This window comes from Bubalus bubalis, chromosome 12 (assembly GCF_019923935.1).
Source record: "Bubalus bubalis isolate 160015118507 breed Murrah chromosome 12, NDDB_SH_1, whole genome shotgun sequence".
Lineage (NCBI taxonomy): Eukaryota > Metazoa > Chordata > Mammalia > Artiodactyla > Bovidae > Bubalus > Bubalus bubalis.
In genome coordinates, this window is record NC_059168.1 from 60,533,949 (window position 1) to 60,547,344 (window position 13,396).

Below are 13,396 nucleotides of genomic sequence, written 5' to 3' on the forward strand. Positions count from 1 at the left end.
CCCTGCCCCCCGCCCTTGTTCTGACAGGGAGAGGAGCAGTGAATGCTGAATGATGTTGATGAAAGGCCAGTGTGCTAACCCTGGACACCAAGTGCGAGGAGCAAAGCGGATATGCCCTGCATGCCCAGGGCTGTTTGCTGTCAGGTACTTCTTAGGCAGAAACTCATTCCATGCACCTCCCCGATGAAGTGAGACTTTACCTGCAACACTGTACCCCTGGGAACAGGGAGCTCAGTTATTTGTTTATGAACTCTCCACTATTCCTTGTACATAGTAGGCATTCAAACATATGTTGATTCAAATCCAATTTTTAAAAATCATTCCAATGTACAAAAATTTACATCTACCTTGTCTGTAGTTAGAAAAAAACACCTGAAAGAAAAAAAAAATGTGAAAGACAATGTATTTGTGAAGCTCAATATCTCCTAACTAAAAAACTTCAGAACAGTGTTGTGAACCCTGGAGAGGAAATGCAATATAAATTAAGGATGAACAAATTTATAAAATAAAAATAAAGACTGCCTAAACTCCAAATATGCTGACATGGAAATGTCTTTCCTATCTCAATTTTCCTATGCTTACATAGAGCACCATGTATACACCAATAGAAAATATTGGTTCAGACTAACACAAAATCATGGTTTTATTGTTGCATGAAAAACCAATGACTTGGTCACGTTCTCAATTGATTTTCTTAGTTTCTTTTTTCTTACCCTCATTATATCTACATGTTAAGCAATAGTTATTAGAACAAAAACTTTAAAAATTTTTATAAATATATATTCCCCCCATTTAATCATTAAAATTTTTGTATTATTATTCTTTACACTTTTAGTGATTTACCTTAAAGTTTGAATGTATCAAGAGGCTCTGCTATTTAAAATAAAACTCTGGAATGACTGTTAAATAGAAAAGTCTTTCTTGATCATCACCTTAATTTATCTGTTATGTAGATTTAGTGTTCTTATTTTATATTTTCTTATAAACTCACCTATCTGGAAACAAATGTAAACAAATACATTTTAATAAACTATCCAAACAAAATTCTATTTTTAATTTCAAAGTATTGGAATATACCTAGTGATAGCTTTGGTATAGGGCAAAGGTTAATTAGTCAGTGCATGGGGGAAGAAAACTTTGACTGAACATTATATATAATAATAAAAAGCAGAAATAATAAAAAGAGCATAAACAGACTGGTAAGTTGTGATTAACAGTGGGAAGTGAAGGCATTTTCAAAATTAAGCAATATAAAAATGAATAAGGCATAACATGGAAATCCTAAGATAAGCATGAATCACAAAACAGGAAGGATAGAAAAAATTATGTTTAATGTAGCTACAACTATCTTTCAGTAACATACAATACTTACAGAGGCATATTTTCCTATAGGAAAGAAAATATTGTACCCCTTAAGACAACTCAATTATCACTTAAAAATGATGTGGTTCAGATATACCCAAGCAAGCTTTGTTCTTAACAGAATTTCTTTAAATAGGTTTCTCCTATTAGCAAGGGAATATGCTCATTTATGATCATGAGTCCCTTGGGCCATCCAATATATATAAAACTATATATTAACAGGCACCCTGATTCTCAGATCAATCTTCATGTGAATTTACTGGGTATGAGCAGTTCTTCAGTGAATAATGACTTAATAGATAAGATCATAAAGGTTAATGTACTCAGGACAGTGGCAAATTACATAGAAGGCTCTCAGATAATGTACTTTTCTCTTTCAACTTTATAATAAAAATAAACCCACAGCCCAAAAGAACTGTAAAAGACAAGAGTGATTTCTAAAGATACTTTAACATAAATATTTTATAACTTATTGTGAAGACATTTTGCACACCACCACCATAAATACTGAACATGGTTGTATGAAAATAACAATTTTAGGATAAAAACATTTCCTAAATATCATCACAATCCACCTGCTTTCTTCTTAACCTCAGTATAATAGCTAAGACCCTAGCAGACATAAAAATTTGGTGTCTCAGTTTACAGATGTAGTCTAATACATCAGAATACTGACCAGCATCTCTACATACTTGATACGTACTCCCAAGACATGGATAGGCCAACAATGTTGAAAGAAATATACACATTTCTAGTTACAGGTACTAACTGGAGATATTACAGTAAAGATGTAATGCCACCAATACAGATCTCTACACACCTGAAAAAGTTGACAACAACAAAAAATTAAGATATTTGACATCAGAGAGACAACATGGAGGCTTTAGGGTTGATTTACTGCTTTCATGTGCTGTACAGACAGTCTTACCGTTGTGTCCAGCCTTGGAATTTCAGAGCCAAAGAGTATACAGTTCAAAACACTTGCTATATCCTTTTTTGTGTGTTAGCCCTCTGGTGTTTTCCTGCAGTCTTCTAGAATGATCTTCCAGATCCTTATTCAACAGCACTGGGTCAAATCTCTTCTATACAGGACTTCATTCTTCTCATGTCTCCTCGGCTCGCAGACAGCCGGTCAAAGTCTTGGAGGTGGAAACGAGTTGCCAGCTGATTTACCATTTTCCTCAAGGTAAGAAATGCTGAAACAACTTGGAAAGTAAGGAATATAGTGAAGATGATATGTACTGCTTTCTCCAAGGGCAGATTTGTTAGGCCCTCATTGAAGAGCAAGAAAAGAATTAAAGGCAACTGCAACAGAAGGCTCAAAAGCCAGAAGCCAGCCAACTCAGGAACCTGCAATGATACACACGATAAACATCAGATCAGTTAAGTACCATCTTCTGCTTGTATCGATAAGCAAGTGATACTACTGTGAACCTACATTTTGAGCTCTGTAATTCAAAAGAAGTATAGTGTGGTCCTTATTCTCAGAGAACTTACAATCTAGACTGAAAGAGAAAACTAACTTATGTGATAGTCCTACATTACTACACTTAAGTGAATAATGAAATGTATGTACCACTTAGAGTAATAGACTAAATGCTCTAACAGAGTAAACAGGGTAGGTAAAAGAAATAATTCAAGGAGGTAGGCTTTTAAAGTTAGATAGACTGAGGAATCGGAGAAAGCAATGGCACCCTACTCCAGTACTCTTGCCTGGAAAATCCCATGGATGGAGGAGCCTGGAAGGCTGAAGTCCATGGGGTCGCTGAGGGTCGAACACGACTGAGCGACTTCACTTTCACTTTTCATTTTCATGCATTGGTGAGGAAATGGCAACCCACTCCAGTGTTCTTGCCTGGAGAATCCCAGGGACAGGGGAGCCTGGTGGCCTGCCATCTATGGGGTTGCACAGAGTCGGACATGACTGAAGTGACTTAGCAGCAGTAGCAGCAGCAGAATGAGGAAGAGGCAAGAACTTAAGTAAGCAAAAATGTGGAAAGAATATGACTGGGAAACAACACATCAGCCTGGAATGGATGTTTGTGTTAGGAAAAAGCATGAAATACAGTGGGGTAGGCTGGGTGGGGCTTAATTATGAAGGGCCTGGAAGAACACTGAAATCTTTAGGCATTATCATTCAGTTCTGGTAACTGTAAATGCTTAGGCAGCATGATGACTCAGAAAACATGTGCCTCGCATAGGAGATGAGTGTCATTTTCCCCAATTTTCTTATTCAGAATTTAAACCATCATGTTTAATGACCAAGTATTTTCAAGACTACTGGGAACAGGGAAAATGATCACTAATTAAGAGTTTACTATGTTCAGGTGCTTTATATAAATTGTTTAATATAATCCTAACAAATCTGTGAAGTGAATATTCCCCCAATTTTATATGTGAAGGAACCAAGGCTCAAGAGAGTAAGCAAACAGACCACAGTGGCAGCCGTGGTGAAGCTGGAGCTAGGCCTTACCTACAGGCCTTTGCTCCTTCCACATCTCACTGCCTTTTCTTGCTGGCAAAGTCTTAACTGCATTTATGTGTAGCACTGAGAGAAAGGAAAGAAGAGCCTACCTTCTCCTGCAGGTTCCCCATGTAGCCCAGATACAACCTGATAGCTTCAATTAAAGTTATTAGGATGATAATGGTGACCACAATGAACTTGTAGTAATCAGGCAAGATGGAATACTGAAAAAACAAAAATAAACAAAAATCTCACATATAATAAGACTGACCTGAGACTTTAAAAAATATGAAGAACTTTTAATTTTACTGACAAGGTAACAATGCCAGGGAGAAGTAGTAAAGCACACATTTACCTTCATCTGAAGCATTATAATGCTGCTCACCCACCAAAGTGGGAAAAAGTAAGTGTTAAAATAAAGTGACATCTGCAGTGCCAAACTGGAAACCATTTCATTATCTACAGAAGAAAACAGAGAGAAAAGGAACAAACTCTTACTCCTGCTCTATGCCCTGTACATCCTTTAGTTCCTTAGAATTAATAGCTATAGTTTCAGCTCAACAAAACTCCAAACTGTAAGCCTATTTATAATCACTGACCCGTGGAGAAGGAAATGGCAACACACTCCAGCATTCTTGCCTGGAAGTCCCATGGACAGAGAGGCCTGGTGGACCCATGGGGTCACAAAAGAGTTGGACACAGTAACAATAATCATTGACAGTGAAAGAAAATAGCCATAATACTACTAATATTTCGTTCCAATATTTGCTACTTGGGGGCATGTTTCATATTTTTCTATTACTTTACCACCTTTGGTTACTGTCCGATGACTTTTTTGGATACTACTGGTATAAATGTAGAACATCAATATGAATACTATTGAACAGATAACAATAATAATCATTACCTCCTTTGTTAAGAGTTCTATGTAACTGGTGCATGTGCTCAGTTGTGTCCAATTCTTTCTGGTCTCATGGACTGTAGCCCACTAGGCTCTGTCCATGGGATTTCCCAGACAAGAATACTGGAGTGGGTTGCCATTTCCTTCTCCAGGGGATCATCCCAATCCAGGGATCGAACCTGAGTTTCCTGCATTGGCAGGTGGATTCTTTTACCACTGAGCCACCTGTAAAGAGCCTATGAAATGAACATATAAAATATATAACAAGACTGCAGCCATGAAATTAAAAGATGCTTGCTCCTTGGAAGAAAAGTTATGACCAACCTAGACAGCATATTGAAAAGCAGAGACATTACTTTGCCAACAAAGGTCCATCTAGTCAAAGCTATGCTTTTTCCAGTAGTCATATATGGATTTGAAAGTTGGACCATAAAGAAAGCTGAGTGCCGAAGAACTGATGCCTTTGAACTGTGGTGTTGGAGAAAACCCTTGAGAGTTCCTTGGACAGCAAGGAGATCAAACCAGTCCATCCTAAAGGAAATCAGTCCTGAATATTCATTGGAAGGACTAATGCTGAAGCTGAAGCGCCAATACTTTGGCCACCTGATGCAAAGAACTGACTCATTGGAAAAGACCCTGATGCTGGGAAAGATTAAAGGCAGGAGGAGAAGGGGATGACAGAGGATGAGATGGTTGGATGGCATCACCAACTGGATGAACCTAATTTGAGCAAGCTCCGGAAGTTGGTGATGGACAGGGAAGCCTGGCATGCTGCAGTCCATGGGGTCACAAACAGTCAGACACAACTGAGCAACTGAACTGAACTGAATCTCTCAGGTATAAACTAATCATGCAAAACCAACCCCTCCCCCATCTCTTTCAGCATACCCTAATACCACCTGTTCATTCATACCCAATTCAAAGCCACTTTTTCCATAAGTCCTTTCTTGATCACATTCCCCACTCCAGCGGAAATCTCCTTCCCCTCTAGGTACTTCTCACACTAACCTGTGTGTAAGAAGTGTTAGCAAAGAACCACACTCCCTTCACTTGAGACATAGTCTGATCATGACTTTTGGAGTCCAAGTAAACCCAGAGCTCCCCAAACTCACTCAGAACTCTGGATGCCAGACTTAGGATAAATTATTTAACCTCTTTGAGCCTTAATTTATTCATCTGTAAAATGGTAACATTAAAATGACCTCACAGATTGCTTGAGAATTAAAGGTAATATAAATTACTTCACCTGAGCACTATGCCTGGCAGTCCCTTTCCTTCTCTTTTATTTATACACAGGCTGACTGTAAGCACAGACCACATTCTACCCAAATTTAAGACCCTCACAGAACCTAGCATGTTGCTTTACAAATGGTAAATACCAAATATGAATAAGCAGAAAGAGTGAATTAATGAAAACATATTCTTACAAGGACATTGCCAGTGTAGCCCTTTGTAACACATGAATTTCATTTCTCTAAGGCTGAACTGCCTCCTGAGAAATCTGTATGCAGGTCAAGAAGCAACAGTTAGAATTGGACATGGAATAACAGATAGGCTCCCAATCGGGAAAGGAGTACGTCAAGGCTGTGTATTGTCACTCTACTTATTTAACTTTTATGCAGAGTACATCATGCGAAATGCTGGGCTGGATGAAGCACAAGCTGGAATCAAGATTGCTGGGAGGAATATCAATAATCTCAGATATGCAGAAGATATACACGATAAAGGCAGAAAGAGAAGAGGAACTAAAGAGCCTCTTGATGAAAGTGAAAGAGGAGAGTGAAAATTTGTCTTAAAGCTCAACATTCAGAAAACTAAGATCATGGCATCCGGTCCCATCACTTCATGGCAAATAGATGGGGAAACAATGGAAACGGTGACAGACTTTATTTTTTTGGGCTCCAAAATCACTGCTGATGGTACTGCAGCTATGAAATTAAAAGATGCCTGCTCCTTGGAAGAAAAGCTATGACCAACCTAGATAGTATATTAAAAAGCAGAGACATTGCTTTGCCAACAAAGGTCCGTCTAGTCAAAGCTATGGTTTTTCCAGTAGTCATGTATGGATGTGACAGTTGGACTATAAGGAAAGCTGAATGCCGAAGAATTGATGCTCTTGAACTGTGGTATTGGAGAAGACTCTTGAGAGTCCCTTGGACTGCAAGGAGATCCAACCTGTCAATCCTAAAGGAAATCAGTCCTGAATATTCATTGGAAGGACTGATGCTGAAGCTGAAACTCCAATACTTTGGCCACTTGATATGAAGAGCTGGCTCGATGGAAAAGACCCTGACGCTGGGAAAGATTGAAGGCATGAGGAGAAAGGGATGACAGAGGATGAGATGGTTGGATGGCATCACCTATTTGATGGACATGAGTTTGCGTAGGCTCCAGGAGTTGGTGATGGACAGGGAAGCCTGCTATACTGCAGTCCATGTGGTCACAAAGAGTTGGACACTACTGAGCAACTGAACTGAACTGAAGGCTGATTACATAGTACCTTTTGTTTTCATATAAGAGAGAAAGGTTCTAAATTAAGAATTTGATTTTTAAAACTGACCCCTACAAATGCATCCTAAATATGACTAAATTCTAACAATATAAGAGTAGATAAGTATTTTGAAATCCACTGCTTGAAATGAAAGAATTTACAAAGGCTCTGAGATAAATTTCTTCAAAACAGATTATTTATTTTTCTCCACAGCTGAGTATATCTATCATTTAACAATTTTAAAATATAAAATTATTATGGTCTCTCACAGCAAGGTTTTTCCTTTAGTTCCAAGAATATCCCTGATTAGGATGATATACTTTTCCTTGTACCTATTTGTTAAATTACCACTGATAAAGGAATGCATTCTTAAAATCTGAAGGAAACTCACTCCCCTAGGATTTTTTCATGGCAACAGTAAAACTCTTGGTCAGCTATGAACATGTTCATAATATACCCTTGTAATTACAGTACAAATAATCAAACATACTTCAGATCCACAAAGAAGAAAAGGTGGAAAAATAATAAATTAAAAATTTTAATACCTTCAGGGCAAGCACTGTAGTAAAATTTTGCAAATAAGCTTTTATGTTAAGAATTCTGTACACGAGCATCTAAAGAGTTATGCTATGTCTATATTTCAGCAGATCAAACTTATAATCATTCAGCTGAAAATCAAGTTAATATGTAAATGAACCTTGAAAGCTCAAGACATGAAATTATTAAATTTTGCAAAAGTACAAGCTGAGTTCTGTAAATGGAATTCAAATTAAAACACTATGTAATATAAATCAGGAGTAGGCAAACTACCAGCCAACTAACTGTTTTAGTACAGCAAGTGAGCTAAAAATGGCTTTTTCAGATTTTTAAATGGTTGGGGGAAATATCAGTAGTATTTTGTGACACCGAAAATCATGCAATTTCAACTTTAGTGTCCATAAATAAAGTTTTATTGGAACACTGCCATGTCTATTCCATTACCATTATCTATGACTGCCACAGAGACCTATGGCCTGCATGGTATTAAGTATTTACTATCCGGCCCTTTACAGAAAACTCCTGATACTTTACATCATCATATTTTAGTGCCTGTTAAGCCCTGGCTTTAGAATCAGAAACGTAATAACCTAATTTTTCACATTATGTTTTTCTCTGTACATCCTAAATCATGACCAGCCCTAAACTGGGAGGACAGGCAAGTGATTAGAGTGAAAAATTGAAACGGTGGGAAATGACTTTTCTTTGTTCCCTTTGAAAAATCCCTAAACCAAGCAAGAGGAAAAGATTTCTATTTCCCAGCACAGTTCAGTGATAAAAGCTGCCTGGGTGTGGTTGACAGTATGTTGTCTATCATCATGATTTAAGAGGGTTAAACTGTTTTGCAGAAAACTGCGCTGTCACTTGTCACATCAAATGCGGCATCGTGGTATAGTGTTACTTGATTTAGGTCAAGAGTTATATATATACCGGGTAGGGGAAGGAGAAAGTGGGGAGAGGGCGAGTTTTGTTAAAGGCGATGCTAGTGTGGCAGCTGCTATTCTGGATTGGAGAACGTTTAAAATAACTCATTAAAAAAAACCTTCTATGTCTTCTGCCAGAAAATGGACTTGTGGCAAGTACCTGTTCTGGTAGGAAAGAAGAAAAGGAAAATATCTTTTACCGGGGCACGGGGGGTGGGGAGGACCATTCAGGGCAGAAAAGCCAGGGTGGAGGTCGTTGAGGAAAAGCAAAGAAGTCGGCCTTCTCGGCCGCAAGGCACCGGACGCGGGTTGCGAAGGTGGCTTTATACTTTTTATATTTTGAGGAACTGCCAGCGCCACCTCAGCCGCCCCTCTTGCAACTGGCCGGTTAGACCGCAGCATGATCAGCCCGGGACCAGCTGGGTATCAGAGTCCGGGTATCTTGTCCCAGTCCCAGCCAGCGGCCCAGCCCCTCCTCCAGGGGCGTTTCCCGCACTGCGGAGAACCAGCTGAAGACCAAACCGCCATCTTAGGTCTGGGCAAAATCTGGCCGTTCCAAGCCCCGCGCCAGGTCCTCAGCGGGCCACACGCCCTGCGCTGGGCCTCGGCCACTCACCCGGACCCTCGTTATACTCCGGCCCGGTCCGGTTGGAGTCGCTGAACACGGTCCGGCTGAAATTTCCCAGCCGCTGGCGGACTGGATCCGGCAGCTCCATGCTGGGGCCTCGGTACCGCTCACTGCTAAGGTCTTCGGGAGTCGCAGTACTCAGCTGTTCCCACGGCAACCGAGCGGCGGGAGGTGCTGGGGGCTCCGGCGCACGCGCGGATGCATTGTGGCACCAAGGCGCGGGGACTCCTCGAACTGGGAGTAGAGGGACACATTCCTGTGGAGCGCGTCAGATGAGTGCAAATCGCAGATTCCTTAGTCTTGTTTTAAGTTCCACTCTTTTAACACGAATACTAATAAGCAACCTGGGGTTGGATCTTGATATAGGAGCTCTAATGCCTTATCAGTGCAACCTTTTGGGAAGGAAATACAGAATGAATGCAGCGCTTACAGAATATTCGTGACCCAGTGTATACACATACTCTTTTCTACGAATATATGTTGTTATGTAGTAGGGATATTTTATATATACACATGCCATATATATACATATATATATGCACTTATATATTCACACATACTGTCTTCTAGGAATATATTATATATTAGGAATATTTTATATATACACACCATGAAAGTGAAAGTCGCTCAGTCGTGTCCGACTCTTTGTGACCCCATGGACTGTACAGTCCATGGAATTCTGTAGGCCAGAATACTGGAGTGGGTAGCTTTTCCCTTCTCCAAGGGATCTTCCCAACCCAGGGATCGAACCCAGATCTCCCGCATTGCAGGCAGATTCTTTACCAGCTGAGCCATTATACATACCATATATATATTTATATTTGATGCGCTACATTGCAACAGTTTAAAAACATGCTTGCAATAAATGTTTGATTATGCAGATTAACTTTAAGTAAAAATTTAAAAATTAGATGTAGAACTAAGTGGAAGTGAATCTAATTTAATAAAATGTGTGTGTGTGTGTGTGTGTGTGTAAATATGTGGGGACAAAGAGTGGGAGGAGATGGCACAGGCACTGCGGGTTCAGAAAAAGACTAGAAGTAAATAATCAAAATGTTAATAGTAATTTCTAGGTAGTAGATTGTGGGTGATTTGAAAATTTTAAAACATTTATGTATTTTTCAGCTTTCTCTCAATAAGATGTATTTTTTTTAAGAAAAACTATTTAGGTATAATACATATACAGAAAAGGGCATAAGCTGAATATAGGTAACCAGAACCCAGATTAAGAAACAGAACCTTACCCACACCCAAGGAGCTCCCCCTGCCTATTCCATCATAGTTACTAACCCTCCACTACTTACTGACCTTTCCTGACTTCTTGAGCATAGAAGATTTTTGCCTATTTTTATTCTTTACATAAAACTAATCATACAATAAATGCTTTTTAGAAAATTCTTTGCCTTAAAAATTATTCTTATGAAATTCCTTCATATTGTGAGGTATAGATTCTTTTTCCTTGTGATATGACCATACCACAATAAGTTTACCCCTTCTACAGCTGATGAGCATCTGTGTGTTTTCTAGATTGGAGACATTATGAATAGGACTGCTTTTGGTGAAAATGTGCCTTTTGGTGAACATATGGATGTATTTGTGTTGAACTTATTCCTAAGAATGAAATTTTTGGCTTAAGAGGTACCACCCAGCTTTATTTCTCTGTCTCTTAAATGTGGAATCCTTTGTTAATTCTTTTCCCATTTAAGATGTTACATAATATTTAGCCGAGTTCCCTGTGCTATACAGTAAATCCTTGTTGGTTATCCATTTTAAATATAGCAATGTGTACATGTCATGCCCTCCAATAGGAGAACTTCCCAGTATTCTTGCCTCGAGAATCCCATGGACAGAGGAGCATGGCGGGCTATAGTTCATAGGATCACACAGAACTGAACAGGACTGAAGCAACTTAGCATGCAGGCAGGCATGTGTGCATGCACGTACGTGTCAAACTCAACCCCCCTAAATATCCCTTCCCTTCTCCCCTGGTAACTGTAAGTTCATACTCTAAGTCTGTGAGTCTGTTTCTGTTTTGTAAATAAGTTCATTTGTATAATATTTTTTAGATTCTATATATAAGCAATACCATATGATATTTGTCATTCTCTGTGTTATTACTTACTTTACTCAGTGTGACAATCTCTAGGTCCATACATGAACCAGCATCTTTTTTTTTTTTTTTTTTAGTGATTCTTCTCTTGTTCTCTTTTTTTGGCTGCTCTGGGTAGGCTTTCTCTACTCGAGGCATGGATTTCTCTAGTTACAGTGTATGTGGACTTCTGTTGCATTGTGGAGCACGGGTTCTAGAGCATGTGGGCTCAGTAGTTGTGGTGAGCATGCACTTAGTTGCCCCATGGCATGTGAGATCCCAGTTCCCCAACCAGGGATCAAACTGGTATGCCCTGCATTGCAAGGCAGATCACTGGACTACCAGTGAAATCCCCACATGCCCAGCTTTAGTAGATACTGCCAACAGTTTTCCGAAGTGTCTGTACCAGTTTCTACTACCTCCAGTAATGTATGATCTTTTCAGTTGCTCCAAATCTGTCACCAACACTTATCATTTTCCATGCTTTCTTTTAGCCACTCTGAAGGGTATGTGGTGAACAGTATTATTTTTACATATAAAGGAAAACCACACATATTTATATAAATGTCAATAGGAAGGTATGGGAGGAAATACCTATATGGGTTCAGTTCAGTTCAGTTCAGTCACTCAGTCGTGTCCGACTCTTTGCGACCCCATGAATCGCAGCACGCTTGGCTGAGTGGGTGCAGGAGGGCCTAGAAGAGCCACTCCACGTTCAAGGTCAGCAGGGGCGGTGGTGAGGAGATACCCCTCGTCCAAGGTGAAGAGCACCAGCTGCGCTTTGCTGGAGCAGCCGTGAAGAGATACCCCACATCCAAGGTAAGAGAAACCCAAGTAAGACAGTAGGTGTTGCAGGAGGGCATCAGAGGGCAGACACACTGAAACCATAATCACAGAAAACTAGTCAATCTAATCACACTAGGACCACAGCGTTGTCTAACTCAATGAAACTAAGCCATGCCCGTGGGGCCACCCAAGACGGGCGGGTCATGGTGGAGAGGTCTGACAGAATGTGGTCCACTGGAGAAGGGAATGGCAAACCACTTCAGTATTCTTGCCTTGAGAACCCCATGAACAGTATGAAAAGGCAAAATGATAGGATACTGAAAGAGGAACTCCCCAGGTCAGTAGGTGCCCAATATGCTACTGGAGATCAGTGGAGAAATAACTCCAGAAAGAATGAAGGGATGGAGCCAAAGCAAAAAGAATACACAGCTGTGGATGTGACTGGTGATAGAAGCAAGGTCCAATGCTGTAAAGAGCAATATTGCATAGGAACCTGGAATGTCAGGTCCATGAATCAAGGCAAGTTGGAAGTGGTCAAACAGGAGATGGCAAGAGTGAACGTCGACATTCTAGGAATCAGTGAACTAAAATGGACTGGAATGGGTGAATTTAACTCAGATGACCATTGTATCTACTACTGTGAGCAGGAATCCCTTGGAAAAAATGGAGTAGCCATCATGGTCAACAAAAGAGTCTGAAATGCAGTACTTGGATGCAATCTCAAAAACGACAGAATGATCTCTGTTCGTTTCCAAGGCAAACCATTCAATATCACAGTAATCCAAGTCTATGCCCCAACCAGTAACGCTGAAGAAGCTGAAGTTGAATGGTTCTATGAAGACCTACAAGACCTTTAGAACTAACACCCCAAAAAGATGTCCTTTTCATTATAGGGGACTGGAATGCAAAAGTAGGAAGTCAAGAAACATCTGGAGTAACAGGCAAATTTGGCCTTGGAATATGGAATGAAGCAGGGCAAAGACTAATAAGAGTTTTGCCAAGAAAATGCACTGGTCATAGCAAACACCCTCTTCCAACAACACAGGAGAAGACCTATATGGGTAGAATTTCAAAATAACTCAACAAATGTTAACTGCATTCCTACTACTTATGGGGCACTGTCCTAGGCTAATTAGGGATATAGTCCCTCCCCAATCAAGAAGATCAGCCAAGTGAGAGACATGGAAACAAATAAGTACACTACACTTCAGTAAA

General features: G+C 39.9%; 1 protein-coding gene and 1 long non-coding RNA gene across 2 annotated transcripts in view; one reads left to right on the forward strand and one right to left on the reverse strand.

The window, feature by feature from the left end:
- Positions 1–13,396, forward strand: part of LOC123328541 — a 123,649-nt gene that overhangs the window by 50,563 nt on the left and 59,690 nt on the right. The window contains exon 2 of the long non-coding RNA XR_006639802.1: positions 2,453–2,548. This is a non-coding gene — a long non-coding RNA (uncharacterized LOC123328541). The remainder of the gene's footprint in view (positions 1–2,452; positions 2,549–13,396) is intronic.
- TMEM17 (transmembrane protein 17) lies at positions 1,313–9,484 on the reverse strand. The gene is made up of 4 exons (XM_006049392.3): positions 9,295–9,484; positions 4,182–4,285; positions 3,937–4,050; positions 1,313–2,712 (listed from the first exon to the last, which is right to left on the reverse strand). The coding sequence occupies exons 1-4, from the start codon at positions 9,392–9,394 to the stop codon at positions 2,434–2,436; spliced, it is 597 nt and encodes a 198-aa protein (XP_006049454.1). The 5' UTR covers positions 9,395–9,484; the 3' UTR covers positions 1,313–2,433.